General features: G+C 34.5%; 1 protein-coding gene across 4 annotated transcripts in view; it reads left to right on the top strand.

Moving 5' to 3' along the window:
- The window catches only part of ERBB4 (erb-b2 receptor tyrosine kinase 4), a 1,129,074-nt gene that overhangs the window by 432,937 nt on the left and 676,402 nt on the right, over positions 1–19,735 (top strand). For all 4 annotated transcript variants that reach the window (XM_055089875.1, XM_024124587.3, XM_028481564.2 and 1 more), the window contains exon 2: positions 937–1,088. In XM_055089875.1, coding sequence (XP_054945850.1) covers positions 937–1,088 — 152 coding nt within the window. The remainder of the gene's footprint in view (positions 1–936; positions 1,089–19,735) is intronic.

The raw sequence follows: 19,735 nt of genomic DNA, 5'->3' as shown, positions 1-19,735 counted from the left end.
AATATTTTTATTTTAAAAGGTAGCATTTTTGAGGGCTTAAAGCATAAGTTTTAATTCTGTAGAAAACTTACTGACTAAGATCAGATTACTTTGCAATACAAAAGTATTTTTTAAATAAAATTGTTACTTTTATCATCTTTCAATTTTTATTTACTTCCATATGTAGACAATAGAGTAAATTATAAATTTGAAGGAAAATCTTGTTTGAGTGAAATTAAATGTATTTACATGCTTTATATGCCCACAGCAAATATGATTATTTTAAGTTTATCTCCTTGCTATATGTTTCTGTGGAACCCATGCTTTCTTACTCTCTGTGGTTAGTACCTACATTTTATGAATGTAAATGTATGATGTCACTTATATGTGGAATCTAAAGAAGCTGAACTCATAGAAACAAAGAGAAGAATGGTGGTCACCAGGGACTTGGGGATGAGGAAATGAGGAGATTTTTGTCAAAAAGTACTGATTTCCAGTTATACGATGAATAAATTTGGGTATAACACGGTGATTATAGTTAACAATACTGTATTATATACTTGAAAGTTGCTGGGAGAGTAAATCTTAAATGTTCTTACCACACACACACACACACACACACACACACACACACATCAATGGTAATCAGGTGACATGATGGTGATGTTCGCTAATGCTATGGTGGTAATCATTTTGCAATATATAAGTGTATCAAAACCGCGTGTGTACACCTTAAACTTACGTAATGTTATATGTCAATTATAATTCAGTAAAGCTGGAAAAAATAAAAGTGACGATATTTATCAGTGTTTGGGTTATGGGTCTTAATAACATTCAAAATATTTTAATTCAGGGAATTGGAGTAGATTGTTGTGGAAGAGAGTTGAGTGAAATATTGTCATGGTGCATGTCATATAAAGTTTACATAACTTCCCATGTTTCTTCTTGTCTTGGCAGTGTGCGCAGGAACGGAGAATAAGTTGAGCTCTCTCTCTGACCTGGAACAGCAGTACCGAGCCTTGCGCAAATACTATGAGAACTGTGAGGTAGTCATGGGCAACCTGGAGATAACCAGCATCGAGCACAACCGGGACCTCTCTTTTCTGCGGGTAAAGCTGCCTCTTTCTCTTCTTTCTTTGTAAATGCGCAGTGGTGTCACAATGCATGAAGACAGACCAGCTTCTTGTACCTGACGGTTATGTTCGTCTGCCCTGCCTGGCAGTGTTCATGACTGTAGACATGTAGAAGAGAAGAGATGCCAAGGCACACCCAGGAAAAGAAAAAGAGTACCAATGGCATCATGATTGACACCCTAGTTTAGAACAGTTACTGTTGCCCTAAGATTGATAGAAGATTCTGTCAGGGTGTAGGACATGACTTATAGCAAGTGTGTCTTTCTCTGAATGGCAGGCAAGAGGAAAACTTTAGGCTGTGGGCTAGGAGCATCAGAGGACCAATCAGATAAGAATTGGTAACTTTAGCTAGTAATCTCCTTTCTGCCCCATTCTGTCAATTTGGAAATTTTAAACTATTTCATATTACCATAGTGAGAGTAAAACTGTTAACTTTAGAAGAAAAATGACATCTGTTTTTGAAAACCAACAAATTATTTAGAGTCGTAGGAAATCACAAGTACTTATATAAGTTGATATACGCATGCATATAAATGCACACGTGCATATATGAAGTTACCCAGAGACGAGTCCTTTTACAGACTTGTTTCTGGGGCTCTCATTTATCCTTTTTCTGTTAAACCTGTTATTAGTACTTAATGCCTACAGTTTCTTAAGTTTTGCTTCATCCGGAACAGGTATAGGAAAATCCGAACTTCAAAGAGACTTTGGCAAAGTGAGATGAGGATGCAGTGTTTCGTATAACTAATAATTTATTCTTCATAAAAGAATTAATAAGATTATTTTAAATAATAGCATCCCTAGAATATAGTCAATCTTATTTTCAATATTATTTACACACTTCTCAGGAGGACTGTCTTATATAAATAAAGACGTAAATAATGTTTTGAATACTGATACAGTAAACTATTTAGTAGATAGTAAATTAGAGAACTATGATAATTTTAATCATTCCATACTTAGATAAGAAGTAAAAAACAGTCATTTTGAAATACTTTGAATGTAATAAAAATGTCTAGAAGTGATAACAACCTCAGAAAATGTACCACCTCAAAACTTAAATAACACTATGAGACATGATATCTGCTTTTAAAATGACTATCATACTAGTATTGATATAGGCAATTTCCATATCAAGGTGTTTCCATATAGTATTGTTTGGTTGATAGTACTCTAATTCTACAAGTTATGTAGCTTGTATTAACTATGGTGTTTAATTATGACATCTTTGTTTATCAAGAGTAGATAGTAAAAATTTATCTGAAGCCTCGAGTGAGAAGACCTAAAAAGAACTTAGCACTTTTTTAAAATCTATTTTGGACTACCGTTTCAAGAAATGAACACATACAAGCTATCCTAGAACAACCTCTTCATAGCAGTGCTTCTGAGAATTAGTTATTAAAATTTGCTTGCAAGATTCTAACCTGTCTTGATTATTTTCAGATAGAATTTATTCTTCAAAATAAAAATAAAAACTTGATGGTATATGAGCTGATTTGTAGATTTAGTTAGAAATGCCAAGAAACTCAATGATGTTGTAGAAAAGGAAAAGTAAGAGCTGAATTCTAAAACAGGGGAAATAGGTTAAATAGGTTAAATGGTCTGTTAGAACAGAATAATATGAGAAAATTTAAAAAGGCAATCTAAGATGTCAGTTTTTCTTCTTATTCTTTCCTTGCTTTGTTTGCTCTAGATTTCACTGGCTTAACAAAAAATAGCATGAGTACTATGACAGTCTTTAAAATAAATAACATAAAATTGTCTTGATTATTACATATTTTATTATTTTATCATTCTTAATCTCTTATGAGGTAACAGAATGATCAAAAATTGACTTTAGTCAATTTTAATCTTAGAAATATGAAAATAGCATATAAATCTTTGGGCATGATGGTGTATATTGTTGGATATTCTACATTTTTAGGAACTATTCTGAAGTAAAAAAAAAATAAGTTAATAGAATGAACAGATTTGGGAAAGAATAAAATAAGGAGGACCAAGATTTATACATGGAGCAAGAAATAAGTTATTTCTTTAAAAAAGTAATTATTGGCTCCTAAGAAGCATCTCTAAAAATTCATATAAACTTTGTACTAACTCATGCACATATCTCAATTTTAATGTTTGTTTAATGATAACTATAATAGGTTTTCTTTTTGTTTTTGACTTACTAATAGCATCTTATGCTTTGTTCCTTTGGAAAATAATCATTTCTAATAGTGACATATATTCATTTATTCAGCAAATGGTCTTAGCCCAAGGATACAATGGCAAGTAATCTATTATTCTTGGTTTCAACAATCTTGAGGTCTTGTAGAGGGTTACAGATGTGTAATAAATAATTACTGTATGTATGAGTGTGTGTGCATATATACATATATATGCACATACAAAATTTTTTAGTTGCCAAGACTGAAATAATAAGCCAGAATCAGAATGAAGGCATGGTCTTGTGTTAATGGTAAGCGTGGGTGCTGGGCAAAGAAAGGAATGGGTAATTCTGAAGGATTCAGGAAAGATTTCATCAGAAACATGCTTAGATTGAGTCATGAGAAAATGAACAGAGGCTCACAAAGTGGGTAGGTGGAAGGGCATTCCAATGGGAGTAATATAAGTTAAGGCTTAGAAAGAAGGCCCTAAGTCAGAGTTAATAAATGTGTACCTAGTGTTATTGCTTTAGATACTGGACACATGCGTTCAAATGAATCAAACAGGGTTCTTCCTCTCATAGAACTTATAGTATAGTGTGGATGAAGATAAATTAGGGGATGGAATAAAATATTAAATTGGAGAGATAGAGACCCTTATACTATAGATAAATATCTAGGAAACATCAGCACCCAAATGACAAATTAGCATTTGGGGATAAAATGAAATAGTCAAGGGAGATTGACAAGTGTTAATCCAAGAAGTGGTCCTAGGACAGAACTCTCTGGATTCCCGTTCTCTGTTTTTTGGTGAGTCCCTGAAAGTTAGGACTATTAGCTGAAATCTTCATTCTACTGCACTGGATGAGCTATTATTTCTAACTATAACTTAGAATATGCTAAAAGCTCTCCATTTAATATAAAATTTAATTCCTTCTGATAACTACATTATGGTTCATTTGTGTTTTTAGTAGCATCCTTCCAAAGTACATAATCTGTTCGATATTGACACAGTGCAATAAATAGAGCCCTATAAAGGAAATCTAGTTATGTTACATTATGCTATCATTTATTAAAAATTTTGAATTGTATGAGTGAATAGTAAACTTTCATTAACTTATCCTATGGATTACATAGCCCTCACATATATTTATAGAACTGTAATTCATTGAGCCACTTTTTATAGAGATGTGCAATTTCCCTTCCTCTAAGAATGACCCATAGCTATAAGGTGTTTAGAAAGACATCATAGATAGGGATTTTAAATTTCATTTTGGAATTTATTTCTGTCTTTAAGAAATTCAGAAAGTATTTTTGTTTTAAAAATATTTTCCATCCTTATTTTCATCTCTACCAGCAAGGTCATAGTGTTTTTTTGTTGTTCATTTTGTAAGAAACCACTCTAGTTTCTGTGATTCGCGAGAGCAGTTTAACCATATACTCTGTTTACCTCTTTTACTATCTGAATAGTCAGTGTCTAGAACAGTGCCTAAAATATAGTAGGTTTTCATTAAGTCTTTGTTTAATGGACAAATGTGTTATTCTTAATATTTAATAATACTTAATTATAAATCGCTATTTTATATGTGGTATGTTCCCTGGATAAATATGTGGGACCCTCCTCATGTTATTTCAGTGTGACAGCTCCACAGGTCAGATGTGTGGGCATAAGACACAGGCTGGGTCAATCAGAATCCATTCCCATGAGGATTTGGAATTTTGACTAAGACCATTCAGTTTCTATATTAGTTAGCTTCTTGACCACTTGGGTACCAGAACACAGCTGTTTTTTCCTCGTTGTTTGAGTGTCAGAGAGAGCTGTGAAAACAGCAGAATGGAGCCAACACACTGGAACTGACACAGAGACCAGAGAAAGAGATCATTCACCCCAGATTAATAATGAGGAAGCCATTCATTTCCAGGTTCCAGTCTGCTTCTGAAGATTGGTTGCATTCCAGCCATTGGGTCAATAGGATACTCTTGGAACTTGATAGTAGCCTTGAAGTGATTTCCCTTTTTTTCCTTAAACTAGATAGGTTTGTTTTCTTTCACTGATACTAAAATATCTTGTCTAGTGTATCTCCCAAGATCTCAAGAACACAGCAGAAGTGGGCCTTTGAAATTGGATTGAAGATGTGTTTATATATAATCAAAAAAAACCAACAACCCTGTAATGTTTTGTAGATACTTTCTTAATCTTTGTTAGATATATGTTATTAAAATACTTTGAAATGCATTCTTTAAAGATGGTTTTATTATATCAAACTTGATGCTTATCTCTGTATACACCTTTTAACCCAGCTTTGTTGTAACCTCAAGTTTTTATATTTCTTTTTGGGAAAAAAAAGTCTAGTTAATAGTACTTAAATTTAGACCCCTGAGACACTGTATAGTTGGCTAGAAAAAGGCCCTAAAACTTACTTACTATGTACTTTATCACCGTCACAAGGTTAAGACTTATAATAGAAAACAGCAAGGCATAAAAATCACAGATTTTGCGCTATTGTCTTACACTTTGTGAACTCTCTAAAACAAGATGAAATATGGCAAGTAATGGGAATGAACCATTAGACCTTTTACCCTCATTAAAATTCTTGAGAGTTTCTCTCCTTTGTTATCCCATTGGTCTTCCTTGGTACTGCTGGCATTCAGTAACTCAGAGCTTCTAACAAGGTGCCTGACCTGCTAGCTTTTGTACTTTAAATTTATTTTCTCTGTTTTATATATTCACTTTAAGCAAATAATTTTTAAGTGCCAAATAAGTGTAAAGCAGTGTGATGTATAATGTAGAGTATATATAAGGAATGTTAATACCTATCTTCAACCATTATTATAATAGGTAATCACTTTTAATCTGTGGCTTGAATTTAGTTGTTTGCAAATTGTTTTGGAAAAAGTGTATGTTAAGAAGAGATGAAGAGATACATTTATTTAGCAGTTGATCCTTTGACCTGGAATACTACAATGCCAGTAATTCATTGGACTTCTGCGTGCTGCAGTCTAGAAACCTTAAATCTTAATGATTAAACATGTCTTTTATTACTGAAAAATAAATAAAATAAATTGATACATTAAGATATCTTTTCAAAGAGCAGCGTTAATATTCTATTATTGGTAGCAAAAGGCAATGACTTTGAAAGAGTCAGACTGTATAGTTTTATAAAGCAAAAAGCTTTTAAAAGTATCTACTCTCGGGTAATGAATAACACATGTTGCAATGGGAATGCAACAAATTTTGAAAAAAAAAGTCTTCTTCTATTGTATATTTGACAGAGCTATAGGAAGTTTTTTGAGTATATAAGAAACAGTGCCATCTAACACTGCCTGTTTTTGAAAGATAAAACGTGTTATTTCTTTATAGAAATCATATAAATAGTTCATTTTTTCTTTACTAAAGAAAAGTCCTATTCTTAAATTCAAATATTATCTTTGTCTTTTAGTTAATAATCTTTTATAATGCTATGGACCTATCATCCTCTTTTATTTTATATATAAATATATATATATATTTTTTTCATGTATGAGGATGTTGCTTTTTCAACCACTCTCCATAGGACATAAAATTTGCATCATTTTCCCCGTGCTGGTAATGGACCTATTATACATTACTTCATTTTCATACTTATGCATAGTTACTCTTCTAAGGACAAATATTTGCAGAAGGGCAGATAAATCTGCAAATAAGAGACTGCAAGATGCAGTCTGGCTCACTGGAACCTAAGACCTTGGCTTCATCAGCACGGTTTTGTTACAGTAAATCAAGGATGAGGCTTGGCAATAATGAGTTTCAGGTTGCAACAAGCAATCCTGCTTTTGCCTATTTCATAGCTGTTTCCAGTAAGAATGAACAACTAGTCATGCTCAATATAAAATCCTGAAATATTTACATTTCAGCCCACTTCTAGCTTCAGGGCCTACCTTTTATTCTCCTCTGGCAGTTCAAAGCAGATGACTAAAATTAAATGCAACAGTGTATGGTGGAGGTTTGTATTTGTTTTGTGTTGTTTCAATATCCTACTCACTCACATTGAACTCTGCCTGCGCTAAACTTTCTGCTGTGTAGTATGATTTAGCAAAACCCTACACTGAAAAATTCATTCTTAAAATAGGTAATTTACAAAATAGTTTATTTCTGTGGGTTAGAAAATGATTTACTGAATAGTTTGCTTAAATAGTAGCTATCGGGAATTCCCTGGTGGTCCAGTGATTAGGACTCTGCTTTCACTGCCGAAGGCACAGATTCTATCACGGAGCTTAAATCTGGCAAGCTGCTTGGAGTGGCTGTAAAAAAAAGAAAAAATAGTAGCTATCACTGCCTATCCATGTTTGGTTTTAGATCATTACATACCAGATAGAATGACTTGTGTGAGATTGTCTTGGAAAGATTGATTGGAATCAGGATGAGAAAAGTAGTGATATTCTAGAATCATTAAAAATTGGAGAGGAAAACACCTTTTAAATTAAACATCTATGGCATAGTAAAGGTGGGTCCACATGTATTATATTCACATTTACCTAAAATATGAGGGCAACATTTTCTAAATCAGCATTTCTATTTCAATTGTACACATATTTTAATTGGATTATATAGAAAGGGAGCCTGAATTTAAGTTTTCCTGAATAGCTTTGTAAGATAAATAAGTGATATATTTGTAACTCCATTAAATGGTGGACAAATAAGTAAGATTCCTATATCAAGTATTTGTATCCTATAACTATTTTCTCATTTAATAAAATATATATATATATTTTTTTTCTGTGTCCCTACTTGGGACAGAGGGCAAGAAAAAACTATGAAGCACAACATTCAGAATACTTAGAACTAACTATCATGAGGTTCAAATAAATTGCATCCTCAAGAAATACATGTCAGCTAAACAAGCAGTGAAATAAGATACGGTGTTATAACTTTATAATTTCTCTTTCTGTTTGAATTTTGTGTAAAACTACATTTGTGGTAAAATACAACATATTTGCTGTCTTTAGTTGATGAAATCTTAGCTGGGTGAGATAGAGAATACTAAAAATGAAGTTGAGAGAATAGTATTTTAAGATGTTTGTTGGGCCAAAGCAGACATTCTGGGTTAAATAAAATTTTCAAATCTTTGATAGTTTCTGAAAGCTATTTCTAGGACTGTTAAACATACTACATATGCAATTTTATACGTATATATTTACAGCTGGCTCTTAAATTGAAACTTGATTTTGTACTAAATCTAATCATAGAACTTGTATTGCAATTGAAAAAGCTGTGCAATTTACACTTGGCCTGGAAAAATATATCTTTTTTCTCAGAGGTTAAATACTGTTTAATCTGAAAATATACACTGATTCAAAATCCTGATGCTTTTCAGCAGTTCTACATGAAAAATCAAAAGATGAAATGTGTCTATATTCTCGCTTTGGCAGTTAAATAAGCATATTTTTGAAACTTTTTTTCTTAATCATTTAAGTGAAATATTAAATTATATATTTGACAGTTTTCTCTATACCTTAAAAATATTAAAAACAAAATAAATTCCATAGTATCTATAAAAAAATGAACATTTAATAGAAACTGAATATTTGAAGGAGTATGGGAAAAATAGAAGTAAGAAGTAGAACAGTATAATTTATAATTCTATTACATATACAAATATATGCATATATATTATAAATATAAATTAGTGACAATTCACACATATACATATATATAAATATTAATGAGCCATTATTTTCTAGGATTGAGTCAAATTAGTGTAAAATACTAGCCCTATATAACGTTTCTAAGAGAATATTATTAAGAATGAAACTGCTTAATAAAAGTTTTTTTTTTTAAGTCCCTACATTGTAATGCATTTTCCAGGAAAAATAAATGCCTTTTTTGCAAATATACTTAAATTAAAAATGAATTTATTAAGATGCTGAGCAGATGCAGAGGTTTTTTTTTATATTTTGGGGGGGTTGTGGTATTTAAATTTGGCTTAAATGGTGAGTATAATTAATTTACAGGCTTGTCTCAACGTTAATTAGAGAAAAATGCAAATAACAAACCCATCTCACTCTGATTCTTAGATACTCTTTGCTCAGGGGAATTGAGTGTATAAAGGTTATTTCTTCACCTTTTTTATTTATAAGTAGCAAAGACCTTGGTTCGAAGAGAGAGAACAAATGATATTTATGTGAGTTTTTAAAACAAACTAGGAGGTTTTGGCAGTGGGCTACCTTTTAATTCTAATTTCCAAACACTGGAATATAATCAAATAAAACCTTTTTTAAAAAAATTCATAATTATGTACATTTTCATTAGCTTTATTTTTCTCCGATTCTTTTTTTTTTTTTTTTTTTTTTTTTGCGGTATGCGGGCCTCTCACTGTTGTGGCCTCTCCCGTTGCAGAGCACAGGCTCCGGACGCGCAGGCTCAGCGGCCATGGCTCACGGGCCCAGCCGCTCCGCAGCATGTGGGATCTTCCCGGACTGGGGCACGAACCCGTGTCGCTTGCATCGGCAGGCAGACTCTCAACCACTGCGCCACCAGGGAAGCCACAATCTCTGATTCTTATAATGGAACACTTTGTTTTCTTTCAAAAAATGACAGGCTTAAACTTGAACAATTTTGCACAAGACCAAATCAATTTTAAAGGTCCCTCTTCAGTCACCTAGAGCATAATTTAAAGTTCAAAAGTGTGAAAATAAAATGTGAAAGCTCTTCCATTTAGAAACACTGTAATTATTTCTTCTGATCCTTAATTTGAACCCATATAACTATAAAATGCTATATTAAAATATATATTGAAAGTGATAAAAAATTGAAATATTTGTTTTAGTAAATTTAAGGCTCTTCAAAATCACTACTATTAAATCTGTACATGGAAATCAAAATATGTAATTAAGCGTTGAAGTGAATCCTCTTAAACAATTTGGTGCCACATTTGTTTCCAAAAATAAAAGTGCCAACTGGGTGCCTAGCACCTGTAGCCCCTTAGTTAGAGGTAGCTTTGTCTAACCCTATTGGGTTTCTTCCTTCCTTTGAGTCCCTAGGCAGCAACTATTGGGCTGTGCTCTGAAGATTTGACAATACATTTTTACAAAGCTTTTTTAGAGGTTCAGCTTATGGGTGATAGTGATTTTGTATTTTCAGAAAGGTGAAATTACAAGTCAAACCCTTCGTTGTTTTTAAGAGGAAATCAATAGCTAAAAATGAACAAAGGCTGTACATGATGAGTGAGAGTTGTTTCAACAATCTAAAAGATGGTGGGTATCACATGGAAGCACTGGGAAGCATTCATAAAAGAAATTAATGAGGCGTCAGTGAAGCACTGGGGAGAGTTCATGGAAGAAAAACAGTGGAAAGTACAAGCAAACATGGGCTATATGCTGGATGATTTTACTTTCTTTCTTAAAACTTTCTATCCTCTGAGGACAACGGTCAAAATTCTTACATTCCTATATTTTCTGGTCTCTGCCAATAAATCTTGTCTTCTGCTATCACTGATGACATTAAAACTCATGCCCATCTTTCAATCATTGCCAACTTCCTTTTTGTATTCAGATCTAAATCTACTGTCCTTTCTTTCATGCTCAGACTTTCTCCCCACCAACACACATAGACACATGCCCTTATTCCTATCCAGGCTAAGCTCTGTTCAATTTTTAGATCTCCTTTTAAAAATTATTTCTTCAAGGAAGCTTTACTAACTCTCATGTCTTACTGAATTTCTCCCATTATTACATTCATAGCACCCTGTGCTTTTTGTAGCGCTTTCATTATGGCAGTTATTTAAGTATTTGTTTAATTTCCATCTATTCTTCTATATAATAAATACATTGAGGGCAAGGGCCATGTCTAGTTCACTGCAGAATTCTAAACGTTACCCAGTGTCTGTCATAGAGCGGCTACTTATTAAATATTTGTGGAACCTAAGTAAATTGAATAACAGTAAGAGTGAATTCTTTTATTCTTGATAACTTCTTTAGTCAGGAAAATAAATCATTGAATAGAAATTTTTTTTCTGTTTTACATTTTTTACTTTTCTAATTGAAGTCCCTCTCCCTAGTGTCTTATAGAATCTCTGATATCTTTCATGTTATGTTCCAGGAAATGATTTGGCTAATAATAAATAATGTGCTACATAAAGTGCAAACATGAGCAACTTAACTTACATATGTACACTCATATATAAAAACCTAATGGATGGGTAAGTAGTCCAATTTGCTGCCTCTGCTGTGCGAAGAGCAAAACCATAACCTTCACAGCTTTAAGTGTCTTCTTTTCTGGCCTGCCTTGAGTACCTGAGACCCCCTTCATTAACATGATCCCCTATATGCAGTTACTCTTTATAAACTAAAGTCTCTATGCTTTTGTATGCAATTTCCTTCCTCTCTGGAATGCCTTTCCACCCTTTTCCTTTGGGAAAATCACACATCTTCTAAGAACTTGTTCTAAATATAAGTTATCTTTACTCCCTCAACCTTAACACATACCCCAAATTCAATCTGAATCCCCATCCCACCCACACCACCAATTCAAGCAAAATTAGTGTTTTCCTTTGTTTTCCCACAGTACTTAGTGCATATCTGTGTTTCCCCATAGTACTTAGTGCTTATCTGTGTTTCCCCATAGTACTTAGTGCATATCTGTACTACAGCACATATCACTTTGTGTAGGAACGTGTTGGACAGTGAGGTATACTTTGCATTTTCATCAATTTATATAGATACTGTGTAGTGTAGATGTTCAAACAACTTTTGTCATTCAGCAGATAAGCTGGGTTAAGTGGTTTTCTCCCAGTAAATTTTGTTATACTGAAACTCTATTCTTTGTAATAAGAAACACGGTATTTATAGGCATCATTAGAGTTACCTTTTAGGCTGGCATGGACTAATACCTGATACATACCATTTCTTGAGATAAGTATGAGACATTGTGCTGGTTTTATGCCTAATTACATCTTCCCCTCCTTATTGCAACCCTATGTCTAGGTGTTATCATTCTCCTTTTGTAAGTGATGAAATGTAGTGACTTTTTCAGGACCGCACAGCTAAGCCAGAATTTTCACCCAGTGCTTTCACCTCAGAGTTCAGACACTTGCACCTTGCCTTGCTACTGCCCACTATTACCAAAGCTGTTACTTAGCGAGAACAGGTTTTTAGGAAACTTGAAACAAGGGAAATAGATTTTTATAGGAAAAAAATTTTGTTTTAAATTTCAGAACTAGATTGATTGTGGCAGAAGATGGGCCTTGGGAGAGCAGCTGCGGTTGGGGACCTGAACAGACCCAGGCTTACTCGGTGCAGGTAGCTGATGGAATGAGGAAAGCCCTACAAAAATCTTTTGAGACAAATTTATCTACTTCACCATTTAGATTTTATAATAAAAAAATAAGTATTCACTCAGTCAGCACATCTTTATTGACTGACAAGTCTTACTAAGTTGTTGTACTGTGTTTTGCAAAGAAGTATAGAACTATAAGTTAACAGTTCCTAGCCCAAACCTTATAAATGCTGAAAAAGTAGTACAGGTAGTAAATGTCACAGACATTCCCAGAATGGACTCTAGTCCCCATAAGATCAAGGACTACATTTTGTCCTTCTTTATGTTCCCGGCACCTAGCACCCTGCCTGGCACACACACAAAAATGCGTAAGATAAATAATGGATGATTGAGTAGTATGTATTTAGATGTGTTTGGGGCAGGTGTCACAAAAAAGATTCATAGAATTGGTTTCCTGTTCCACATATAAGGAGCTTGGAAGTCACCACTCTGTCCTAACAACAAATAAAAAAGCTGAAGAGACTGAAAAATCAACAACTCTTCAGGGGCACCCAGTCATAGGGGAGCCTCCATAATACTGTGGGATTTACCTCCAGAAGTTCAATGAATTTCCACAGTAAATGTGGGAGAAAAATCCCCATAGGCTTCTGGCAGAGAGAGGGGAAAAGGAACTATTTTGAAGTGCATGTCATTCTTCTTAAAAGGCCTGCCCTCAGGGGAAATTAGTTAACTAGAGCCTAACCTGCTAGGTATTATCAGAGCCTTACTGACCAGGGGAAGGGAAATACCCAACTCCACCCCACTCTAGCCATCCTGTCCCACCAAAAGGGGGAGATAAAAAACTGAGAAACACTTGTGGAGTTCACAGTTCAGAGGCATAGGCTCACTAAAAGACTGAGATCTAATCATAGGACTATAGAACACTTACTGTCTCCTCACCACATTACTAAAGGCCTACTTACACCATCTCCTTTTATATATCTAACACACCATGTCTGACTATCAAGAAAAAATTCCAAGGCATACCAAAAGGCAAAAAACACATTTTGAAGACACAGAACAAACATCAGAACCAGACATGGCAAGTATTATCAGACCAGGAGTTTAAAACAACTGTGATTAATACACTATGTGCTCTAGTAGATAAAGTAGACAGAATGCAAGAACAGATGGTCACAGTAAGCAGAGAGATGGAAATATTAAGAAAGAACCAGGGACTTCCCTGGTGGTCCAGTGGATAAGACTCTGCATTCCCAATGCAGGGGGCCTGGGTTTGATCCCTGGTCAGGAAACTAGATCCCACGTGCATGCTGCAACTAAGAGTTCGCATACCACAACTAAGAGTACGCATGCCGCAACTGAGTACGCGTGCTGCAACTAAAGATCCCGTGGGTCGCAATTAAAACCTGGCAGAGCCAAAATAAATAAATAAATAAAATAAAATAAATCAATATTAAAAAAAACGAAAGAAGCAAAAAATGCTAGAGATCAACAAACAAACAAACCACAAAAACCAATGTGACTGAACTGAAGATTGCCTTTGATGGGCTTATTAGTAGACTGGACATGGCTGAGGCAACAATCTCTGAGTTAGAGGATACGTCAGTAGAATCCTCAAAGACTGAAAAGCAAGGAGGACAAAGACTGAAAAAATAGAACAAACTATCCAAGGACTGTGAGACGGCTATATGATTCCAACTGCATGACATTTTGGAAAAGGCAAAACTGTGGAGATAATAAATAAATCAGTGGTTGCTAGTGCAACCAGGAGAGGTAGGGAGAAGTGAACAGGCAGATCACAGGGGATTTTGAGGACAGTGAAAACACTCTGTATGATACTATAATGATGAGTATTGTACTTTTGTATACTTTTATATACTTTTATAATTATGTCATTATATCTTTGTCCAAACACATGGAATATGAAACACCAACAGTCAACCCTAAGGTAAATTATGGACTTTGGAAGATTATGTGGGATGATGTAGGTTCATCCTTGGTTTAAAAAAAGAGAAAAAAAAAGCATTCTGTGAGTAATATTGATAGTGGAGGAAGTTATGCATGTGTGGAGGCAAGGGATATATAAGAAATCTCTGTCTCCTGCTCATTTTTATTGTAAACCTAAACTGCAGACAGAATTGGAAGACTTATTTCCTTATTTTTAAAAGACTCTATGTACTATTAGCAAATAGTACATAGAGTCTTTTAAAAAATTTGTAGAGGAAATAAAACTTGTTAGTTGTGAAAAAATAATGAGTTATAAAGAGTTATAAAAGAATAGAGAAAATGGAGAAGGAATTCTAGATGTACTTTCACTTGGAAAATTTCCTCCATTTTTTTATTCAGTATACAAATGTGGAGGCTAAAAAAGACAAAAAGAAGAATTATTTTGTGCATAGGGGAAAGAGTTGAGATGCAACAGAAATGTGGAGGTGGTAGGACGTTAAGGTAGGAAAGGGAGACCAGGACCAAATTGTGGTGAGCCTTTAAGACAAGACCAGTTATTAACGAGAAAGTATTATTTGGAGAACTCAATCTTGTGGCAGTATGGAGTTATTTCGATATCTGAAGTTTTGATTATTAGGTTGATGAGAGCCTGGAACCAGTTGGTTGCTGTGACAGTTGAAAGCATGAGATACATTCAATAATCATTGTAAAGATAGATTTAATAGGAATTAATGACTAACTGAATATAGAGGTTGTGGGTGAGAAGTATACAAAAAGACTCTGAGGGGCTTCCCTGGTGGCGCAGTGGTTGAGAATCCGCCTGCCGATGCAGGGGACACGGGTTCGTGCCCCGGTCCGGGAAGATCCCACATGCCGCGGAGCGGCTGGGCCCGTGAGCCATGGCCACTGAGCCTGCGCGTCCCGAGCCTGTGCTCCGCAATTGGAGAGGCCACAACAGTGAGAGGCCCGCGTACCGCAAAAAAAAAAAAAAGACTCTGAGATCTCAAATTTAGGTACTTAGGCAAATGTATTGTCCTGGATGTAACAGGGACAAAGGAAGGAGAGCCAGTTTTTGCCAAAGATATCTGGTGGCAGCTTTCTTGAATTTCTATCAGTTTTTCAGGAAGACTTTCTCAATGGAAATGTGCTTTGCATCCCAACTAAGGTACACTGTCAGGACTCAGTCAAATGTCGGCTAGGAGAATAGCCAGAGAATGGAAGTGTTAGTAAAGCATTTATCAAGAAAACTTTCATTTGCAAAGACTAGGTGACTGCTGCATTTATTTCAAACTCTGCAATTAGGTTCAGCAAATAAGAATTTAAGCTCGCCAAATGATTAGTGGTACTTAAGCCTTTGAGGACAATAACCTAGTTGTTAAGTGCTTGGCTTAACCTTGTGTTTGTTGAATGTAATTATAACACATTTAGAATCAAGATGGGAAGCTGCATTTTTATTTCAGGAACTAATTTGAAAGCATTCCTGGTGACAAAATTCACAGATAACTCTGCTCTGGAAAAGTCCCATTTTGATTTTCCTTCTTATCAGTTAAAGGACAATCAGATGTCAATGGAGTGTGACTTAGTTGGGCATTTTGTCCTCAGTTCTTATTATGCTTCAGTGAGACAGTTGCAACAGCATCTGCTTTATTATTCCCCATGAAGCAGGATGTAGGGAAGGTGTGAACACTCATGGGGTCAGCAATCAAATGTCCTTCCTAAGGAAGCAGAGGGAACAAGTTAACTAACGTGTGATGCAAATAGAGAGGAATATGGTAAAAGGAAAGAAGTTGTGTTCTTTACAAAGGGATAGACCATATTAAAAAGCTTAGAAGAAAAGAGGAGTAAGCAATAAATAAAAGTCTGGGGACAGGGTGGATTTTGGTGAGCTGAGAGGAAGCCAGAAGTACAGAAATATACTAATAAGTAAAGCATGTGTTAAATGGACTCCACTGTGCTTTCCAAATTGCTTAGATTTTTAATATTTTGAGTGGGAGAGCTTCACCTTAAAAAACATTGACTCCTCTATTCAAGATTTATAAGGCACCTTTTGCCTTGGTATCTTCGTGTTTATGCACAATGTGTCTTTTTAATTGAGTGATTCTCACTGCCGCTGTGAAGTAGCAGGACACTTCCGTTTTACTGATGAGGGCACTGCGGCACAGAAAGGTTAACTGACTTGCTCAGGTCTTGCATCAGTAGCTGACAGACCTTAAAATCAGAACATTCTGAAGAGAATCACTTAAGAACTCATAACAAAGTTTACCTTTATAGATAATTAAGCCGCATTAATGTCTTCTACATTTTCGTTATAGAACTCATACTATATTTGTGGCCAACTGAAAAGAAAACTTCGAAACGAATTGTCACAATATGTTCTCCAACTAAAATAGATCTAGTCTTTATGATATTCAATTGCTTAACCATGTCATGTATATTAGTGCCCTCCCTCAGTATACATGTGAAAAAAAAAAAAGTACGCATCCTGCTAGCATAAATACTGCTAAAAGGATAGTCTAATTCATTGGTCAGTAAGCTGCTCAGCACAGATTCAACAACTTTTTTAAAACTGCATTTGGACTATTATGTTCAGATAAAGGCCCTAAGTTTAAGGATATAATTGACTGACTTAGATTGTGTCTAGAATAGGCATTTGGGACAGTATGTTTCCAGAAAGCCATGCCTCAGAGGTAACAGTTGAAAGAAGTGGGTGTGTTGACCCTGGTGAGGAAAGGATGAAAGGAAAACATGGTAATTGTTTTCAGATATTTGAAGGGCTCTCATAGAAAAGGGAGTGGCTTAGTTTTGAGTTGTTCCAGAAGACAGAATTAGGCAGAAGTTAAAAGGAGACAGATTTTAGCTTAAAATAAAAATTTTGCTAACAATTAGAGCATTCTAACAATATAATGGGGTGCCTTGTTAGATGGGGAAAATAGACAGAACTCTTAATTGAACACCTTGTATTTTCCAGGCACTGGGCCATTGCATTGGTACCATAAAGCAGCAAAAAACAGAAGATGAATTTAAAGAGCCTGGCACATTGTAGGCACCCAGTGAATGTTATTTAATTCTCTTACCTTCCCTGAGTGTTTCTTACTTTATATTCATGATAATACAATGACATTGCCATTATTATCAACATTTTGCAGAGAAGGACAGAGTCTATCAAAGTCAAACACAGCAAAAAGGGGGATGTAGCCAATACGTGAATCCAGATCTCTGTCTCCAAATCTCACATCCATTCAACTGTAAAACACTGTCTCCATCATAAAATTCTGACTTTTCACGGAGGATACTCAGTCAAGATTGATCAGGAAAGGAGGGACAGGGTTTTGTGCATTGGGTAGGAAGTTGGTAGAAAATATGTAGGCTTTTTTTTTTTTTTCTTTTTGAATCTTTATTTTACGGGATTGTACTGGAGGAGATATTTTGGAGCCAGTGGCATTACCAGGAGTCATCTAAATTGTATTTCTTAGGGAATTTCTAATGGAGTACTCTAGTTCCAAGGTATTTTGAGAAATATTATCTTTTTGGAACACAAAGGATTTTGGTGTCTGATAAATTCTACTTATTTGATCTTGAACAAATTCCTTAACCTTTTTTATCCTCAGTTTCTTCTTGCAATAAGAATGCCAACATCCACAGGGGGGACAAATGCAGTGCTAAAATGTAGAGAATCTACCATACTGCCTGGCCTATAATAGAATTTCAAAAATATAATTCTTTACCCAACTTTGAAGTCAAAATTTTCTAGCAAAGTGCAGTTCCACTTGATTTCTGCTTTTTAAATATCTTGTTATCATATAGAATGTCAAACTGCTTTAGTGTGACATTAGATATGCCTTATAGTGTTGTGGTTAAGTTCATGGGCTCCAGAGTCAATAGCATGGTTTGAGCCCTCGTTTATGGGCCCATTGAACTTGGGCAAAATATTTAACTTCATCTGAAAAATGAAATTTAATAGCACCTATCTTTTGGGTTGTAATGAGTTTTAAATGAGTTAATACAAGCAAAGTGTTAAGAACATTAACGGTCATATATTGAGCACTCCATAAATGTTTAATGATTAAGATCTCTAATGATGTTTTAAAAAGTAAAATACTTTTTAGAGAAAAAATATTTCCAAGAGATATTTCATTGACTTATTATCTTTCTAGTGGACAAACAAAAGTTGCTTTAAAATTAAAATATCAGAGCATTAAAAAGCCCCCCCAAAAAAAATAGAAAAGAAAAGAAAAGAATCCCTAAACAAGCTCTTTACTGAGTTAGCACTGTATACCAATCTTTGGTATGCAGGTATGGAATATAAAAAAGGTTAATATTCATGTTTTCAATTGGTATTTTCACTAAGATTAAAAAAACATTGATTCCGGACTTCCAGTGGTTAAGACTGTGCTTCCACTGCAGGGGGCACAGGTTGGATTCCTGGTTGGGGAACTAAGTTCCCATATGCCGTGCTGCATGGCCAAAAGAATAAATAAATAAATAAATAAATAAAATGAGAATGTTTAAACAAACAAACCAAAAAAAACCAGCTTTCCTTTAAAAAAAAATTGATTCACCGATCTCTTAAACTCTATGTATATTCTTAAATGAAACAAGGCAATCATTTAATTAGACCCTTTAATCTTTTGGGTTGTAGCAAATAGAATACTGATATGATCAGTATTTTGCTTAAATTTGGTTACATTTTTAACCAAAAACTGTTGTTCTCCAAATGAAGTTTATATTTAGCATGCCTCATACATTTCTATTCTCTTTATATATTCTATTCTATATATATATAATTCTAATAAGAAATCGCATAAATTATTTGGTAAATTCTCATTTACCATGTTATTTTGTAAAGAATTCTAGAGTATGGATTGTTGATAGATAATTTTCAGCATAGTAACCTTGACATATTTAATTTTTCTCTGATATTTTTAAAGCAAAATAGCCAAGAAACATAGTTAATGCTCAGGTTTCTTTGTAATTTAAGTCTCCAACTATCCTGTTCAATAAGCACATTTTTTATATTTTTGTCATTAGAGAAAAGATAAAAGGACAGATAGATGGAAGAAAGAATTGAGAGAAAAAATAAGAGGTAAAATGGAAAAGAAAAAGGGGGAAGGAAAACAGGAAGGAAAAATGGAAAAAACATGGGAAGGGAAGTGAAGATAGGCAGGCCGGCCAATAGAGGCCCCCCCACATGATTTTCCATGGTGCCTTTGAAAGAGAGGAGATAACGGCAATCATGATCCAGCAGGCTATGTCATGCTGCTCTTTACCCAGAGTGA

Source organism: Physeter macrocephalus, chromosome 2 (genome assembly GCF_002837175.3).
Source record: "Physeter macrocephalus isolate SW-GA chromosome 2, ASM283717v5, whole genome shotgun sequence".
In the NCBI taxonomy this organism is placed as follows: Eukaryota; Metazoa; Chordata; class Mammalia; order Artiodactyla; family Physeteridae; genus Physeter; species Physeter macrocephalus.
This window is presented reverse-complemented; position numbering and strand designations above follow the sequence as displayed.